Source organism: Mesocricetus auratus, unplaced genomic scaffold (assembly GCF_017639785.1).
Source record: "Mesocricetus auratus isolate SY011 unplaced genomic scaffold, BCM_Maur_2.0 Super-Scaffold_4256, whole genome shotgun sequence".
Taxonomy (NCBI): Eukaryota; Metazoa; Chordata; class Mammalia; order Rodentia; family Cricetidae; genus Mesocricetus; species Mesocricetus auratus.
This window is the reverse complement of record NW_024429182.1, coordinates 53,758,569-53,777,411: the sequence shown is the minus strand read 5'-3', so window position 1 is coordinate 53,777,411 and position 18,843 is coordinate 53,758,569. Positions and strand designations below refer to the sequence as shown.

The 18,843-nt window shown below is 53.5% G+C and overlaps 1 protein-coding gene across 4 annotated transcripts; it reads left to right on the top strand.

Moving 5' to 3' along the window:
- Positions 1–533: 533 nt before the first annotated feature.
- Positions 534–10,167, top strand: Clcf1 (cardiotrophin like cytokine factor 1). 4 transcript variants are annotated; one of them, XM_005064068.4, is made up of 3 exons: positions 534–749; positions 6,808–6,974; positions 8,717–10,167. In XM_005064068.4, the coding sequence occupies exons 1-3, from the start codon at positions 734–736 to the stop codon at positions 9,209–9,211; spliced, it is 678 nt and encodes a 225-aa protein (XP_005064125.1). In that variant the 5' UTR covers positions 534–733; the 3' UTR covers positions 9,212–10,167. The 4 variants fall into 4 exon arrangements, with proteins under 4 accessions (XP_005064125.1, XP_040606131.1, XP_040606135.1 ...); XM_040750197.1 differs by having other exon boundaries at positions 536–749; positions 2,225–6,974; XM_040750201.1 differs by lacking the exon at positions 534–749 and adding an exon at positions 769–1,105.
- The last annotated feature ends 8,676 nt before the right edge of the window (positions 10,168–18,843 follow it).

Below are 18,843 nucleotides of genomic sequence, written 5' to 3'. Positions count from 1 at the left end.
TTATGAGCTGGTTAGTCACCTGCCCCAGTCGCTGGCGCCTCACTTAGCTCTAGCTTTTGGAAATGGGACAAGTACAAGCAGTGGGACAATAGGCAAGGGGGGCGGTCAGCCCAGACAAAGGGCAGCAGGAAAAACACCATCACTTGCTTGGAGGCCAGCTTGCTGGCATTTGAGAGAGTGTGTCATTGCATTAATCAAGTGGGAGGGGGGAGGTTAGAAATGAATAGGCAGAGGTAGGGTGGGCACAGGGACCCTAAACCTAGCAGAGAGCAGAGAAGAGGAGGCCAGCGTGCCCTGGCCGACACCAAGGAAGAAGCCCACACCAAGACCAGCTCCCTCTCCAAGCTCTCAAGAGTTTGCAGAGGGACGATGCCCTCCCTGCCCCCTCCCCCAGGAGGCCTAGGGTGGTACCGTCGCAGCCTTGCCTCACCTCACCCCCCCTCAGTGTTGTGGGAGGGAGAGGAGCCCCAGAAGCTCTCCCTTCCCTCCTCCCCCCTCTCCCCCCACCCCGGGGAGGGCTGCTACAATTTGTGGTTACAGCTTTACACGTCAGAAAAAAAAAAGTTTGCAGAATGTCCCACACCGAAAAAAAAATGCGAAACCGAGAGAAAAAAACCTGCGAGTGGGCCTGGCGGATGGGATTATTAAAGCTTCGCCGGAGCCGCGGCTCGCCCTCCCACTCCGCCAGCCTCTGGGAGAGGAGCCGCGCCCGGCCGGCCCGGCCCCCAGCCCCATGGACCTCCGAGCAGGTAGGAGCCAGGCGTCCGAGGCCTCGGCCTCCGCCCCCGCCCAGCAGCAGTGAGATCCGGTTCCCGTCCTCCTCCCCACCCCCGGAGCCCCACGCCGGGGCCCGGCCGGGGAGCAGAGCTCGGGCTGGGGAGGTACAGCCGGGCGCCCTCGAGAGGGGCCGGGTGGGGACGCGGCATTCCTGGAGTCCGCTTGGCGGAGCCGGGAGATGGCCGAGAGCGCCGCGGGGAGCCTGGACAACCCTCAGACCTGGACAGGCGGCCACCTGGAGCCACAGCGAGACGGGGTCCCAGAGAACCCGAGGACACAGAGCCCCGCGCCAGAGTCGGGGCGAGCGACTCCGAGGCGGGCAGCGAGGGTGCGGGGGTGGGGGGGGAGGACGGGACGCGGCGCGAGGGAGGAGGGGGCCAGGAGAGGAAGAGAGAGAGAGAGGGAGACAGAGGGGGAGCGGACGGCCGAGCAGCGGGAGGCGAGGCGAGGCCGACACCTCGGGCCGCGCCGAACTCTTTCCTCGGCCGGCGGGGAGGGGAGGAGGGCGCGCGAGAGGAGGGCGGAGGGCAGAGCCAGTTTAGCTGGGCCGGGCGGCCGGGCCGCGGGACTCCCGGCTACTACGCTGCGCGCGGCGTGGCCGGAGCCCTCCACGCTGCCCACCGCCCAGGAGCCGGCGGCAGGTAGGGGCTGCGCGGCGGCCGGGGCCCCGAGCCCGCGGTGGCCTGGGAGTGATTACTGCGGGAGGGGGTTGGGGCGAAGACGCAGCCCGGCCGGACCCAGCAGGAAAAAGTCCGTCCACGGCCCGGGAGCGCTGAGACCTGCCGGCAGCCCCTCGAGCGGCTGCTTGGCAGGGCGGCCCGTTGCAGGAGGGCGGGCAGGGCAGGGAGTGGACGCGCCGGAGCGGGCAGCGGCTCAGCCGAGCCCCGAAGCCCGGCGCCCGGACCCCGCCTCCGCCCCCGCCGCCGCTGGGAAGGAGCGAACGGGGGGGCGGGGCCGGGGGCGCCGGGGCCACACAAGGGGAAGGCGCCACCGCCGCCGGGAGGGGTCCGGGATCGAGAGGTCACGGTCGAGGAGGTAGGGCCAGCGAACTGCCAACTCCCACCGCCGCAATCCTCGGGGCTGAGCCCCTCAAGCAAAGTCCGCGCAGCTTCTCCATAGTCCCCACACCCATGTTCTCACCTACCTTTCATACACTGGGTTGCAGGAGGCTTCCCTCTGGGAGACCCCAATCTCTGTTCTCCAGAGCCCAGAGGCAGGAAGAACCTGCCAAAAGAGGAAGGAGGGCAGACAGTGGAAGCATGGTAGCGGCAGACTGAGACTAGAGATGGGGAACATCAGGCGCACCGCTCTCCCCTGGAATCTGACCTAGGGAAATCTCTGACGTTCATTGTCTCTGACGGGCGCCCGTCTCAACCCAGTGCATACTGCCATACTGTTCGTCCTTGTCGTGCTCCCCTCCCCATACAAGTTCTTATTTCCCTAACAGACACGGCACGCACCTCTAACTCTAGTGTCCTGGAGCCGCACTTCAAAGGTAGAGGAGGAACAACTAGAAATGGCAGCCACTGCCACTGGGCAGCCCCAGAAGCGTCTACTGACTGGAGTAATGGGCCCCTGGGCTGCACATTGAAGTGTCCAATTCACACTTCTGCAGGCCACCCCACCACACCAGCTACTGGTTCCTGACCCTTCACATTCTTCCCCATAATCCTACCTGCCTGTTCACACCCTGCTGCTATACTCTGCAGCCCCTCCCACACCCCCTGTACACTCTTGACCACAACACCATTTCCAGTTCACCCACACGCTTGCTCTGAACTATTTCCTTCATGTCTTTTTCGGCGGCTTCGGGCCTCAGTGGGCTGCTCAGCCTGTGGCTACGGACTTCACTCGCACGGGCCCTCTTGTGGCATCCGAGCAGCTTTTCCTTCAGCCCAAGCGCAACTCTTGGACTGACTTCACGAGGTCTGATTTGCCTTGCCTTCTGCTTCTTTCCCTGACCCTGGTTTCTTCCATATTTTGGACTCGAAAGGAAGAGGATGAAAAAGATGGGAGCGTTGGAAAGGACAGAGACGAAGCCCCACATGACTCGGCTGGGAGGAACTTCGCAAGCACAGGGCAGTCTCCTTATGGAAGCCCACTGTCACCAGACGGGTTCAGGGCAAAGCTGTCTCCTGATTTCCAGGCCTACCTTCCCACGAATGCTCCCACCCCTCAGCAGCCTTGGGGGACGGGAACCTGAGAAGGTAGAATGGAAGGAAGGAAAAAATAGAAGGGGGCAGCCAGTCTTGAGGATGGAAGGACCGTTCCCTGGGAAGGACCCCTGGATCTCTCACCCCTTCTTAGGCTTACTCCCTCCAGCTCCCCCCTGGACTTCTTCAAGGTCACCCAGATGCTGGCCCTGGTCTGGACTGAGGGCAGGACCTTTCCTGTGGCTCCCATATTCAGCCTAGCCTATAGGACTTCTGGACCTAACTCTAGAACTCACAGCTGTTAGCCCCTAGTCCCAGGTGCAGTCTCCCCCATCAACCCTGCACATCTGCACTGCTGAGCCCCCCACCCTCACCGAGGGTGGTCAGCCTGTGAGATGGGCCAGGAGCTGAGGGGAGGTTGGCTAAGGGCCTGCCTGTGTAGCGTGTGGGGGTGGCCCTTGAGCTTGATGGGGCTAAGGCAGTGTGTGTGCATGTGTTCGTGAGGGGGGCCTTGTTTCCCAGGGCCCAGGGATCTGGATAGAATTAGGGGCTGGCCCTGGCAGGGGCCAGGATGGGGAGTGTGGGGGTGCAGCAGCAGGAAACTGAGCTGCGCTCATTAGCTCCTCACGTGCTCAGCTGGATTTATAAACACAAGGAGAAGGGGATGTAAACAATCAGTGGGCAGCAGCCAGAGGCAGGGCTGGGGCTGGGGACCAGGGCTGTGGGAGGGGGCTGGGATGCAGCCTGATGGTAGGGTCCACCTGCATACAGTGAGCTAGGGAGGGAAGCAGAGAGCTGGGCTCTACCAAGCCTGCCCCTGGACACTGGGAGCCCCTGGCTCAGTGCTGACACTAAGCTCAGGTGTTCTCTGTCCAGGCCTTCCTGCTTGGCTGCCTGAAATAGAGGCACATCTTGCCCAAGATCAAAGCTGTCATAGGACAGCAGAGTGAGGTACTTCACCTGTCCTTCCGCCTCTGCCTCCACTCTGATTCCTGTGACCCCTGCTTCTTTCTGCTTCTCTCCAGGACTGGTCAGTAGACTCCTTCTGCTCTCCCATGTCCCCCAACCCCCAGCCTGCAGTGATACAGTTACCTCAGAACTGAAATATTCCTGGAAACACCGGCCTCGTCTGGTTAATTTCATGAGCCGTTTTTCTGCCCAGATGACTTAGCTTTGTTTATCCAAAGGCTTCTTCTCCCCCTGTTGTCCCTGTGTAAGGAGCTATTCTCCCCAGGGATGTCCCACAGGGCCCAAGAAGTGAGGGGGAAACAAACTTTAGGCTGGGCTCCTGACTGTGCCTCCTGTTATGGGACAGACAGAGCCTAGTCCAGGATTCTGGGTCACAGGGCTGCCTCTGGCAGGGTGGGGTAAAGAGGCCAGCCAAGCCTCCAGTTTATGCTTTGGCAGGACTTTGGCAATGCCATTAACTTCCAGCAAAACCATACTTCATCCTAAAAGCTGTTTCGAGGCTGGAAGGGCCACTGCTCAACTCATCATGGTTCTAGTCTCCAAAACTAACCCTATATGATACCCACAGAGTCCTGCAGGGGACTTAGCCAGATGCCCAGGACTTGGTACAGAAGAGGAGAACTTGGACATATTTGGGGATTCAATGATCAGGGAGTAGAAAGGAAAACTGAGTTAGGGATGGAAAGGATCAAGAAAGGAATATAGGCTCCACATAGGAGAGAGAACAGTGTATCAGCTAAGTGTCTAATCCTACTGTCTGAAACATGTGAACTTGCACACATATATATGCACACGTGTTCATGAGTGTGCGTGTGCGTGTGTATTCTCTCTCAAGCTAAGATCATTTCATTCCAAAGACAAGGTCCCTGTGATGGGATGCCCACTCCTCCCATGCTCCACCTGCAAAACTGACTTAGTCAAGCCCCTGAGCAGCTGTACTGAGTGCCTGTGCCACAGCAAAAGTCTCAGCTGCCTCCTGTATTCTACATGTGACAAACAGTCCCAGATAGTGACTTCTTTAAAAAAAAAGATTTGTTATGTATGCAATGTCCTGCCCAGTAAAGGGCACTAGATCTCATTACGGGTGGTTGTGAGGCACCATGTTGTTGCTGGGAATTGAATTCAGGACCTCTGGAAGAGCAGCCAGTGCTCCTAACCTCTGAGCCATCTCTCCAGTCACTGAGCCTGGATAGGGACTTTTAAAGACTTAGCATTATGGCAGACTCTAACCGTAATCTAGCCTTCATGCCTTCTTAACTCCAAGCCCTGTCCTGAGTCTGCATACAGTCAGATTGTTAACCCTATCCACTTGCTTTAAGAAACGTGTCATTACAGAAAAATCTGGAAGTGTAAAATGTAAACTAGAGTAAAGAAACCACTTGACCTCATACCTATCCAAGCTTAAAACCCAAACTAGCCCTGCTTTTTGTGACATGCCAAACACCATTCTATCTGACATGTAAAGCAACAAATTCATAGATCTTAGTGCCAACTAACCTTCTGCCTGCCCAAACCTAACCACATAGCCCTCCTGGACTCAAATCTCAAACACACTCACTCAACCAAATCCCAAGTCTAAATTCATGTTAAGACTTAGTCCTTAAGCTTAACCTAGCCCACGGCTAATTATATTCCTACCCTATCCTAGCCCAGATCGGTACTTACTTTGATCTTAAACCTTACCTATAAAGCCCTTTAGAGTATTTCCCACCTGACTTGGGCCCTTCTCCCAGGCTCAACTCCTGGTTTCTGGGATAATCAAACCTCCATGTCTTCTGTGGATCAGCCTGCCCCTTTAAACTCACATCTTTCCTCTTGGTGTTCCCCCTCCAACACCCCAAATAAAGATAGAGCAAACATGGGCAGGGCCTGTTAGTACAGGCCTATAATCCCAGCTACTCAGGAGGCTGAGGCAGAAGGGCCGTAGTTCACAAGTAGCTTAGACAACTTGGGGAGACCCTGTCTCAAAAAATAGACAAGAGCTGGGGTTATAATTCAATGGTATAGCACTTGTCTGCATGCACATGTCCTAGCACTACAGGAAAAAAGGGGGGATCAAACTTCTACATTGCTACTAAGATGAATGCTACATCTCCTTCAAATAATTCCATCAGACCCTTATCACATCCAGGAACTGTATCCTAGTATATACCCATCACTTATCACTCCACAAACCATCTTGGACCCTTCAGAATGACATTGGCTGTGGAACCCTGCTCCTACCTTCCATGGCTGCTGCCTCCCTCCTCAGTCTTCCACAGGGCTCACTGCTCACAACTTGCCAGAATTAATATATGCCATATTCCCTACCCTCAGTGCCAGCTGCAGTGGGACTAGGAGATATGGAGAAGAGTCTGGGACACAATTGTAACTCCAGGGCCTGGAGAGATGGCTCAGTAGTTAAGAGCACTGGCTGCTCTTCCATAGGACCGGGGTTCTATTCCCAGCACCACATGGCAGCTCACACCTGTCTGTAACTCCAGTTCCAGGGGATCTGACATCCTTACACCAATACACATAAACTAAAGTCAAATAAAATATAAAAAAATTTGTAACTCCAACATATCGACATAAAGTCTCTAAAGTCTGGCCTGCCCCTGTGAGTACACCCATGCACACAATTTTGGCACATATAGTGACATACATGCCGAAGACTGTCAGCTGACAGATGCAGTCGAGTATCTACTGATAGACACGAATGCCAGGACTTCGTCCTTGCACACACACTCCACATACACTCTTGGACCAGAAGTCTTTCCCTTCCTCCATCCCCTCCACCTCCCATCTGGTCTCTCACACTCACCCCCCTTCCTAGCCCAAGGTGGGGACAGACACCTGAGGGGCTGCCAGCTGTTTCCCCGCTCGGGCCTGGGCCCACCCTCATACTTCTTGCCCATCCTGTCCACAGGGGACTCGTGGGGGATGTTAGCTTGCCTATGCACGGTGCTGTGGCACCTCCCTGCAGTGCCAGCTCTTAATCGCACAGGAGATCCAGGGCCTGGCCCCTCCATCCAGAAAACTTACGACCTCACCCGCTACCTGGAGCACCAACTCCGCAGCTTGGCTGGGACCTATGTGAGTATCCCATTTACTTTGGGCACTGGGTAAAGAGGGAGCAGAGGCTTTTGGGAAGAGAGAGCATGGTGCAGGGGTCCTGGTGAAGATGGGGTGATGAGAGGCCCTTTGGGTTCCCACAGTTTCTCCATCTGGCCTATCTCCTGCCTTTCCCTCTCAGGTGCCCCCCCCCATCCTGGCCCCAGGACTAGGCATGTGGGCAGGCCTCGGAACCCGCCTTGGCCCATTGCCCCATTGGCTGCCAGCCCAGCTGCCTGCCTCCCCCTGGGGGCTGGGGAAGTCTCCTCTGTTTACACCGTGTTGTGGTGTCTCTTGCAAGGGCAGGGCTGGGTGGGGTGGAGGGGCCCCACCTCCTGTGCTTGTGCTCCGGCTTGACTCTACCCCAGACCTGGGGCCCTGCTGTTCTAGACTCATGGCCTCCCTCTGCCTCTCCCATACTCACAGGCCTCTTGGGGGGTGTCGGAGGAGGGGTCTACAAAGAATTCAGGGCAGTCATAGCAAGGGGCTCAGGGTATGCAGGGTGGCTATATCATAAGGATGTGAGGGTTGTCCAGAGAGGCTCATAGAGCCCAGGAGAGAAGGGGAGAGGGTAGGAGGCGCTGAGGACCATGGGGAACAGGCCCCCTCTTCCCGTGTTCCTCTTCCACATCCCAGACCCTACTCCTGAGCCAGGGAAGAAGGGGAGGAGGGTGGCGGGGGAGCTGGCTGCAACCCCAGGATACACCGAGGAAATTAGTTTGTCTCTGTGCTTGTCAGCGTGTGAACCTCCCCCTGGGCCCTTGCCTGTCCCAGGCCTCGCCCCTCTTTTCTTCCCCTCCCAGTTGAACATCTCCCACATCCCCTTCCTTGGGCCTCAGGCCGCTCCCCTGAGGCACTGGCTTTGCCCTCTTCCCTATACTGTGCTGCCTTGCATGCCCTTCCTCCTGCTCCCTCTTGAGATGGCCTCAGTTTCTTCCCTTTGCAGCTCTGCTCCTAGCATCTGAATCTCTTCTCTGGGGTGTCGGTGAGTATCCTGCTATCCCTTGTCCCCTTTGCTTGAGGAGCTGGGCCTGTGGAAGAGGAGCTTTGGTGCCACTAGCCCCCCTCGGCCTTTGATAGGGACTCTCCTCTGACTGTGCAGAAAACCTCTGCTTCGAGTCTGCTACCCTCTCTCTCCAGACCCTTTCTCTCCTGACTTCCTCTGCCAAGTTTCTTGAAGGAGCCGTCTACACCCTCTGCCTCCACTTCCTCTCCACCCACTCATTTCTTAACCCTGCAATCTGCAAGCACAGCTTCTAGGCCTCAGCAACTGTCTCTCCCAGGTCATCAGGCATCTTCTCCCCAAACCGGACAGCATTTTCTGCGGTTCACTCTCACGTTCTGCAGTTGCCCTGTGGAGCTCTGCTGTCTTCCCGAGCTCTTCCCTGGCATGCACTCTCAGAGGCCACCTTCTACCTCTCCAGCCTGTCCTCCAGGCTCCTCGGGGTCTTCTCTGCCCTGCCCTGTGGTGGGCACTCTCCGCCCAGCCAATCAGCAAGTCCTTCCTGAGCGGCTCCTCTGTGGTTTTCCCTTTCTACACCTCTCCATAGGAGAGCTCATCACCCCCACTGTTTCATCTGTCACCTCTATGCAAATGACACACTTGCTGGAAAAACTCAGGAGGTCTGTGAACGAGGCCTGCCATGTTTGGGAGGAGGTAGCTCTCTGGTGGCAGGCTGGCAGCTCTGCTCTCCTCCCTCCCCATCGCCCTCTCCTTTTCACAGCTGAACTACCTGGGGCCCCCTTTCAATGAGCCTGACTTCAATCCTCCTCGGTTGGGGGCAGAGACCCTGCCCAGGGCCACTGTCAACTTGGAAGTATGGCGAAGCCTCAATGACAAACTGCGGCTGACCCAGAACTATGAGGCCTACAGCCACCTCCTGTGTTACTTGCGTGGCCTCAACCGTCAAGCTGCCACAGCAGAGCTACGACGCAGCCTGGCCCATTTCTGTACCAGTCTCCAGGGTCTGCTGGGCAGCATTGCGGGTGTCATGGCAGCTCTTGGCTACCCACTGCCCCAACCTCTGCCAGGGACTGAGCCAGCCTGGGCCCCTGGCCCTGCCCACAGTGACTTCCTCCAGAAGATGGATGACTTCTGGCTGCTGAAGGAGCTACAGACCTGGCTGTGGCGTTCGGCCAAGGACTTCAACCGGCTGAAGAAGAAGATGCAGCCTCCAGCAGCTTCAGTCACCCTGCACTTGGAGGCCCATGGCTTCTGATCTCTGACCCTTAACTACCCTCAACCCCTACCCAGCCATCTGTGCTTCCATTCTGGGGCGAAACCCTGTATACCAACACTTGTTGAGCCAGCAAACGTACAGTGGGAACTCTGTCCTCCTCTGCCTTGGATGGGGCATGTAACTCAATAAGCCCTGTCCCCTGACTAGCTCCTAGAGTCCTAGGGTCTGGAGGAAAGGAGAAGTGGGCACTGCCCTGTTTCCATGGAGCTAACATTTGAGGAAGTCGAATGGCTCAGGTGGGTATAAAGGTGCCCCCTGCCCTCTGCTCCACACTTGCCAGTGCCCCCTCAGTCCTGCAGCGGCACCTGCAGAAGCACACGTGGAGGGCACGGGTGGGGCCACTGTAGCATGTGCCTTTCTGGGGTAAAGCCTCTTGGCTTCCCTCCCTCTCCTTGGATGGGTGTTGCTCCCCTACCCCAATAACTACATATCCAGTTGAGGAAACAAGGTAAGCAGTCTAAAGGACGATGTGGTAGAGAGTGGAGGGCCAGCATCTGTGGCGGAGATGGCCTACAAACCAGAAGATGGATTGCTAAGAGAGAAGGGCAGGGACAGACCAGATCCAGCAGTTGCCAAGGCAATTGGTGGCACAGGGCAGAAAACAAAAGCCATGTTGAGCATCAGGACCTCACCTTGAATTTTCTTGCCGGCATCTCGGTGCCTCCTGTCTGCCCCCTTTCCCAGGGTATCTGTGGTTGCCTGGGCTGGGGAGGGCAGCCATAGCCACAGCCACAGGGTTTCCTGAAAGTTTACATTGCAGTAGCATTGTGGGGTGAGGGGGATGGCTCCCCCAGGCCCTATTCCCCAGCCCCACTCACTCATGACTCTTAAGTTTGTTGTATTAATATTTATTTATTTGGAGATGTTATTTATTAGATGATATTTATTGCAGAATTTCTATTCTTGTATTAACAAATAAAATGCTTTCCCCAGAACGTGGACTCTGCTTGGTCTGATGGTCTTCCTGGGGCACATTGCTGGTGACCCTAGCCCTGCCTGCTGATTCCCACGGTTTCCTTATACCTAGAGGTACACAGAGCTAGGGTGCAGGCTCTTTCTGCTGGTCCTGGTGGGACACAGGCTTCTGGAACCCATCCATTCTTTTGCCACACATAATATGCCTTGGCCCTCCTCGAAGCTGTCTTGTATTACATTTGCCAATTTTCCTTGCCTCTGGCCTGCTTTACCGGCCCCCAAGATCTGTTTGGCTTTGAACTTCTCCACTATAGTTCAGCCTACACTTAATGGGGAGAGCTGTTATGCTCCTCTCTGAGTCTTGTGAATCACTAACCCCTGACATCCAGTCCCAAACTTCCCCAGGGGCCCATTAGTGGCTGCCTACCGGAGGCCTCACCTCACTCTTTCTCTCCTAGGGAGGGTGATGGATACTACCTAAGTCAGTGTTTTTTGCTATAGATATGTTCTTTTCCCTCCAGTGTAAAAGCCTATTTGGAGGAGGAGAATGGGATGGACTAGAGGGATAATCTAAGCTCCAATGTCATTTTTAATTAATATTTTTCTAATTTTATTGGTGTTTTACCTGTATGTGTGTCTGTGTGAGGCTGTTAGATTCTGGAATTATATACAGTGGTGGTTTTCCATGTGGGTGCTGGGAATTGAGCCTGGGTCCTCTGGAAGAGCAGCCAGTGCTCTTAACCACAGAGCCATCTCTCCAGCCCTCCAATGTCATTTTATAGATTGTTAGCTGGATAGCCTTAGACAAAGTTTTCTTGTCTTTAGTTTCCCATCTGTAAAGTGGGGATGATTAAATATGCTTTATGCAATTGTTGGAGAGGATGATAGAAATTTTAGGTACTTGGCAAAGCAGCAACCACTGTAGTAATTACAGATTAGTTGAAACATCCCAATGTCATAACATTCTAGTTTTGAGTTACTGGGTAAATTAATGGGTTAATTGTTCCCAGGAAACACATGGATATTTTATGAGAAGAATTTCCTAAAGATAATGCCTTAAGCAAGTAAGTAACAAATGATGGTAGTGCCAGTCAGTTGACAGATACTTTAAAGACCTAATTACTTGCCCCTCACTATGCTGGCTGGGTATATTGAAGCCAAAAGAAGACTCAGACTTAACTTGGCCCCTGCCCTTGTGGAATGTGCAATCTACTTGGGAAGAAAGATCGGCCTCCCTGAAATGGTAAGTATAGAAGCACATTGATGTGATGTAGAGGATAGAGGATAAGGCAAGCATGCGAGCCCCTAGAAAAGGGTGAAGTGAGGGTGTCAACGGAGGAGCTTCTGACCGCCCATGGGCTAGCCAACCTCAGTGTCATGTCCTAGAGTCACCTGACCCAAATGGAACATGCCCTGCTTTTATGGACTGAGACATCTGTCCAGACACTTGTAAAATTCTGCCTCTTTGCCTGTTGAGATACTAGAAAGGGCATCAGGGCTTTCTCTACACACAGGCAAAAAGTTACCTTGGCTTGTGATTTGCAAAACATTACACAGGGGCTAGAAGGAAGGTAATAAAGGAAAGCAAGGGTTCTGTCTTAGAGGCGTTCACGAGATCACGTGATTAGACTCCAAGTCTTTCTCTTTAGTGTCCCCTCCCCTTTGTTCCTTCTTTCTTTCTCTCTCCCTCCTCCCTCTCCTTTTTCTCCCTCCTCTCCACTCCTCTCCCCTCCCTTTTGCTTTCCTCCCCTTTCCTCTCCTCCTTGCTCCTCTCTTCCTCTCCTCCCCTCTCCCTCCTCTTCCTCCCCATTGCCAGCATTTTTGTCTTACTCTGTGGCATAGGCTGCCTTTGAACTTGCAGTTCTCCTGAAGTGCTGGGATATCAAGCATATGCCAATATGCTCATCTCTTTTTTCCCTCTGTGCTAGCACCCAGCTCAGGCTCCAGCCTAAAGTTGTTTTTTGTTAATGTGTTCTATAATGTGGAACAAAACAGTCTAGAAAAGGGAGTAGGGTGATCTCCCATAAATGCTAGGATACAATGAGGCAGATTTGCTTAAATGTAGAAAGACCTAGACAATGAACTAACAAGATGGCTCAGTGGGTAAAGATGCTCGCTGCCAAGCCAAACAACCTGAGTTTTCTCTCTGGAACCCGCATGATGGAAAAGAGAACCAATAAATATAAGTCAAGGAGGCAGACCATGCAAATGTAAGTCTAGGACAGAGGGTGAGGGTTGGACTGGAAGCACTTGGTAAGTACGCAGTGCCTGGAGCCATTGGTGGATTTATAGTGCCTGCCACAGCAAGTGTTCAATGCACCCTTTACATATGACACCGTGCAATTCAAAACCATTTTCAGAGGGCGTGAAGATTTTGGACAGGTGGAAATGATGGGGCAGGACACAGGTGAGTCTCCTTCTCAGGCAGACAGCAATTTGAGGGCAGGCTCCAGGATGACTTAGCCATACATCCAGATAGTATTTTAGCATACTTCCTCACAGCAAAATTCTTGGTAATTTGACTTAAACTGATGTAAAGACTGTCTAAAACAAGAGTGTTTCAGAAGTTGAGAGCAGTGTCATGCTCCAGAGAAGCTGAAGGAGTGGAGGTTTCAGCTCACGGCTCCAATGGAAAGCAGACTAAATGTGGCTTCCCTGAGTGCGGGGTCAGCACTGCACACACACACACACACACACACACACTGAAAGCCCTCTCCCCAGTTTGAGATGGGTTATATGGAGAAAGCTTGGTAGAGCTGAGAAGATGGGGCAGGTGGAAGAGAGGGAGGAGAGCAGCTGCTCAGGGCTCTGTCCCTCTTTTCACCAGCACCCGCACAGGTCCTCAGGCCCTGCCACTCACCGTGAGCTGGAGATCACCCTAGGAAACCACAGGCAACTTGACTGTTTTTGGATACAGGGAGCTATGTAGACTAGGCTTACTTAAAACTCACAGTGATCCTCTTGCTTCAGTGTCCTGAGTCTGGATGATAGGCATGTGCCATCATGCCCACCCCATAGGAACCTTGGAAATAGCATGCCAGGCAATGGTGGTGTTTGCTTTTAATCCCAGCACTCAGGAGGCAGGGCAGGCAGATCTCTGTGAGTTCGAGGAAAGAACCAGGTGATCTTAGCAAACAATTTTTCCTGTGAGTCCCATCCGTGGCATTTCCCACCAAGCCAGAAATAGCTTGCCTCCACCCTCCTTAGTGCTGGCTCTTTGCCTCCAGGAAGTCGCCTTTTCTCCTAGGTATGGTTTTTTGTTTGGTTTTGGTTTTTGGTTTGTTTTTTGTTGTTGTTGTTTTGTTCTGTTTTGTTTGTTTTTTGGTCTCCCACACATCTTCTTGGTATCTCCAAGCACATAAGATGCCAGTGAGGTTTCCAATACACATGTGCTGTCTGGAGACACTAAAGAGGAAGTGAAACCCCTTTCATCTCCACTCTTGCCCTCCCCCCCCCAAGGACATAAGACTTCTGGCGACAGTGCAGCTAGGCAGGAGGTGGAGGCAGAGTGAAGAGAGACATCTTTCAAGACCAAGGACCAGCAAGACAGGAATGGCAAAGTCACTACATGAGGGGCCCTAGGGCACTAGAAATGGAATTGTTGCACAGTTGTGAACCATTGTGCCACACTCTACAAGCAGAGTAGACAGCAGAAGGAACACAGGCAGGGAATGGACTGAAGAGATGCTTCATGTGGGAGCACTGGAGTTCACAGGCACAGAGAGCTAAGTTCATGAGGAAGCACTGGAATTCACAGACACAGAGAGCTAGGTTCATGAGGAAGCACTGGAATTCACAGGCACAGAGAGCTAGGTTCATGAGGAAGCACTGGAATTCACAGACACAGAGAGCTAGGTTCATGTGGGAGCACTGGAATTCACAGACACAGAGAGCTAGGTTCATGAGGAAGCACTGGAGTTCACAGACACAGAGAGCTAGGTTCATGAGGAAGCACTGGAGTTCACAGACACAGAGAGCTAGGTTCATGAGGAAGCACTGGAATTCACAGGCACAGAGAGCTAGGTTCATGAGGAAACACTGGAATTCACAGGCACAGAGAGCTAGGTTCATGAGGGAGCACTGGAGTTCACAGGCACAGAGAGCTAGGTTCATGAGGAAGCACTGGAGTTCACAGACACAGAGAGCTAGGTTCATGAGGAAGCACTGGAGTTCACAGACACAGAGAGCTAGGGTGGGGGCTTACAGCAGCTACAGGTGAGAAAAGGTTCAGAGAACATCTCGGAGCTTTACTTTTCTTTCTTTCCTTCTCTCTATTTTTCTTCCTTCCTTCCTTTAATCTTTCTTTCTCTCTCTTCTTTCTTTCATTCTTTCCCTTCCTTCCTTCCTTCCTTCCCTGGTTTTTCAAGACAGTCTCTTGTAGCTCAAGCTGACTTTGAATTTACTGTGTAAACCAAGGCTGGTCTGAACTCAGAGATCCACCTGCCTCTCCCTCCTGAGTGCTGAGATTAATGTTGTGCACAACTACTGCCTGGCAGGTTACAATTCTTAAGTGTGGTCTTAGAGTCAGCAGCCCAGGTATTGAGAAACCAACATACAAATCGACCTGGACTCCTTCAGTGTCATAGAGGCAAGGCACCAGAGAATGACACAACAGCCAGGACTGAGGGACCCTCAGCAATGATGAAACTCATCCAAGCACTCATCTTACACAGCCACAGGCACAGCCACAGCTACTCAAAATGGAGAAGGCAGAAGACGGTCCTCTGTCCCCCTTAGCCTAGAACACAAAGGTTAGCAATTCATGCCTGGCTGCTTTCTCCCTTTGTCTCTGGAGCTGTAATCATCCCTGCCTTTATGTTCTCAGTTCTTGAGCTCCCTGACTCTGTCTGGTCTCCAAATCTCCTAGTAGGAGGAGACAAAACCCTTGTTGCAGAGTAGTGACAAAGATAGTGAGGAAATAGTTGTGAGAGAACTGTGGGTCTGAGTTCCAGTCCTTTTTATCTTAATCTTCAGGGTCCCTAGCCTGGCTAGTTCAGCGATAACTTGGAGGCTCCTCAGTTTGCCTTGACCTCCAGGACATGACTCTTAGGGAGTAACTAGAAGCTCTTCCCTTCTGGACAAAGTCTGACACCTGGTGGCCACCTTGAGGAATGACCAGAAGGATGCTTTCCCAAATCTTCCCCAGAATTTCTTCTGAACAGTTTGTCGGCCCAGGAGAAAAGGGGAGCTGATCAGAGCCAATATGAGAAGTTCCTGGGCAGAGCAGAACCAGGGAGCCTTACTGTTCCCCAAGGTTCTTACCCTTTAAATCCATGAAACCAGAACCTACCAGGCTAAGGAACTGTGTCTGAGAGGGTAGAGAGATACCAGGAAGGAGCTCCTGAAGGAACATGGCACATGGGGAAAGGAATGAAGACAGGGAGTAAGTTTTAAGGGTGTTCATCTGGCGGCCTAGACTCCCCTGAGCTGGACTGATCTCCAGCTCAGGGTGAGTGACAGGGCCTGAGGACCTGTGCGGGTATGGGTGAAAAGAGGGACAGAAATGGAATATACCTCACATCCCAACTGAGCCCTGAGAAGCTGCTCTCCTCCCTCTCTTCCAGCTGCCCCATCTTCTCAACTCTACCAAGCTTTCTCCATATAACCCATCTCAAACTGGGGAGAGGGCTTTCTGTGTGTGTGTGTGTGTGTGTGTGTGTGTGTGTGTGTGTGTGTGTGTGCAGTGCTGACCCCACCCCCAACTACCACACTGAGGGAAACCACACTTAATCTGCTTCCCACTGGAGCAGTCAGCAGTGAGTCTAAGCCCCAGAAGTGCTGGGCTTCTGCTCATGTTATATGTTTTCCTGGTCTCCCCAGGACTTTGACCTTGGACATATCACGGGTTCAGGTATTTCCAAGTGCAAGAGTTAACTCTTAGTTCCCACCACCAGCTTCTGGGGGTTAGTGCTGACCAAGGACACTTTGCATACAAGACAAAACTGAGCCCCACCTCAGACTACCAACTTGGTCTCCAGTCTGAGAACTGAACAGCAGTGTGGCGGATGGGACCAGGAATCTGAGTTGGGCAAAGTGTTCCAGATAGGAAGGAAAAAGCATGAGACTAGAGAAGAAAGGAGGAAAACATCCAGAGAGAGAAGGCAGGTGAAGGGCTAGTCAGTTCCCCAAACACCCCAGAGAACTACCCAGCGCCTGTCAGGTCAGGGTGGCCTCAGTGCTGACTGGGAGAAGAGAACATGCTTGCTAGGGAGAATTGCCTCACCCCAGGCCAAAAAACCAGACCTAGGTCCCTGCACTCAGGTAAACACTCTGGATCTCTCTCTGGGACTGAGGGAAGCTAAAGCCCATGGGAGATATCTTTCCAGACAGCGTAGGAGAGGCTAGCTGGGCCTGAGCCAAGCAGAGCTGGGAGGGGGAGCAGGTAGGGATGGCCCTCCACAGAGCAGGTCCGGGTGTCAGGAGAGAGGGGAATAGGCCCAGGCAGCAGTGGGAGCTGCTGTGGCTGCCCAGCGGCACACCCCATTTCACGCTCCCTGGGCGGTGGCAGGCCCCACGGCTATCAGCTTTCAGGGGTGGGAGGGACCAGGAATGAGGAGGGGTCTGCCCCACCCATGATTCCCTGCTCTTTTGTGGACTCAGGAAGTGGGTGCCACATACCTTTGGGAACTGTCCCAGAGTCCCTTTCTGAGGCCCTTTTAGGGAGGAGTCCTAATCCCTCAGACCCTAGAAGCTAGCCCACTATAGAGCACTCAGCCTGACTAGACCTGACACCAGTGCCCTTCCCTTCCTGGTGGAGAACTCTGCCTGTTACCTCCCCAGCTCTGCAGGGTCCCTTCTAGCTGGATGTGGGCCCCACTATACAGGAGAAGGGGAAGAGGGGGCCAGACCTAGGCCAACCCAAACAATGGGGCAGAGAAAGGCCTTTCCAGGTCTTTGTACTGTGACCACAGATCACGCCCTCCTCCTCAAAAAGTTGATGAGGAAGGCCACGAAAGAGGAGGCGCCTGAAGACACAGCCTTCTCCTCCCCACTGACGGGCTCTTCTCTAGAGATCTTCCCTGTTGCCACGTGCATGAGAGGCCCAGTGCTTGCTAATTCAGATCTCAGAGGTTCGGAGAAGGAGGGCAAAGGCCTCCAAGCAGCCATCATCAGACCTTGCACCCCTGGAAGGAAGGACCAGATGGGATCTCCAGAGGGTGATTAGTGCTGGGTCAGTCCCAGTGCCGGTTCCCAGACTCCCACTGGCCAGCACTTTCACCCGCTGCCAGGAAGTTGGTGAGGGGGAGGTGGTAGCAGGGTGAGTCAGCGATGACAGGAGCCCCAAGACAAAGGTCATGGGTAGAGAATCGAGAGACACTGTTTACAGCAATCTACCTCCGCAGGGTTTCTCCCGGTGCCCACCGTCCTCCTCTAGCTCTACAGAGTTCTTTCTCCTTCTGCTCTCCTGTCCAAGTCTGACAACTGGATGCCCCTTTGCCCTGCAAGCCTGGGATCTTCTGAAGCACATTGAAGGCTAGTTACACAGTGTCTGGTACTAAGAGCCCTGATCACAATTTACCTACACACACTTGAAAAATTCTTTTTGATGTCTATTTTGAGTAAGTTTGTGGGAACTGCTTAGGACAGTACTAAGCACATGGTAAGTCCAATATGAGGGTAAGGTTTATTGATGTTATTTCCTGCTACATATACATTTGTAAGAAACAGAGCAGGTCTGTCAATTAAGAACTGGAGATCTAGCCGGGCGTTGGTGGCGCACGCCTTTAATCCCAGCACTCGGGAGGCAGAGGCAGGAGGATCTCTGTGAGTTCGAGACCAGCCTGGACTACCAAGCGAGTTCCAGGACAGCCTCCAAAGCCACAGAGAAACCCTGTCTCGAAAAACCAAAAAAAAAAAAAAAAAAAAAAAAAAAAGAACTGGAGATCTATGCCAGGCAGTGGTGGTGCACACCTTTAATCCCAGCACTCAGGAGGCAGAGGTAGGCGGATCTCTATAAGGCAATCGCTGTTAGTTCGAGGCTAGCCTGGTCTATAAAGTGAGCTCCAGGACAGCCAGGGCTACACAGAGAAACCTTGCCTCGAAAAACCAACAGGGAGAACTGGAGATCTGAACCCGTGGGGAGTGGGGACTAGACTTCTGACATCCTGCTTGGAATGGAATCTTCCTGACCAGCAAAGTGGACAGAGACAGACTGTCCCGCCTGACAGTGGACAGCCGCATGCCTGGGTTGGGTGGACAGTGTCTCTGCCAGCAGACTGTGAGAAAGGAGCCTTCTGAGCCCATGGACTTCTCCAGCCAGGTCTCCTGGGGCCAGTAGGAGCAGGGAAAGGCCAGGATTAGTCCAAACTCTCTTTGGACCTAAAGATCTGATCCCACAACGCTCTGGGGCCAACCGGCAGGAGTAAAAGGTTCCAGCCGGGCTCAGGGGACTTACAAACTGGCCACGGGGATTAGTGAGGCTGAAAAGAACATTTGCCTAGGAAGGAAAAACGGGAAGTGAGAGGCCGAGGATAACTCTCTATATGTCCCTGGGGACCCAAGTGAACCAATGAGGAACCGAAGGAGCTGGTGAAGTCTGGGGCATCTTGACAGGTCCTTGGTTTCGCCTAAACCCTCCTCACTCGGAACGCAGCAGCAGCTGCCCCACCCCCTGCCCTCTGACGACTGTCATTGGCTAGAGTTAGGGCCCCGCCCCTCAAAGACCGCTTGCCATTTGCTTATGTCTCTGATGTTTG

Bases quoted from the DNA above. Each gene is read 5' to 3' on its own strand.
- Clcf1 (XM_005064068.4), top strand. The intron at 6,975-8,716 runs GTGAGTATCCCA...TCCTTTTCACAG, and splicing joins GCAGCTTGGCTGGGACCTAT to CTGAACTACCTGGGGCCCCC.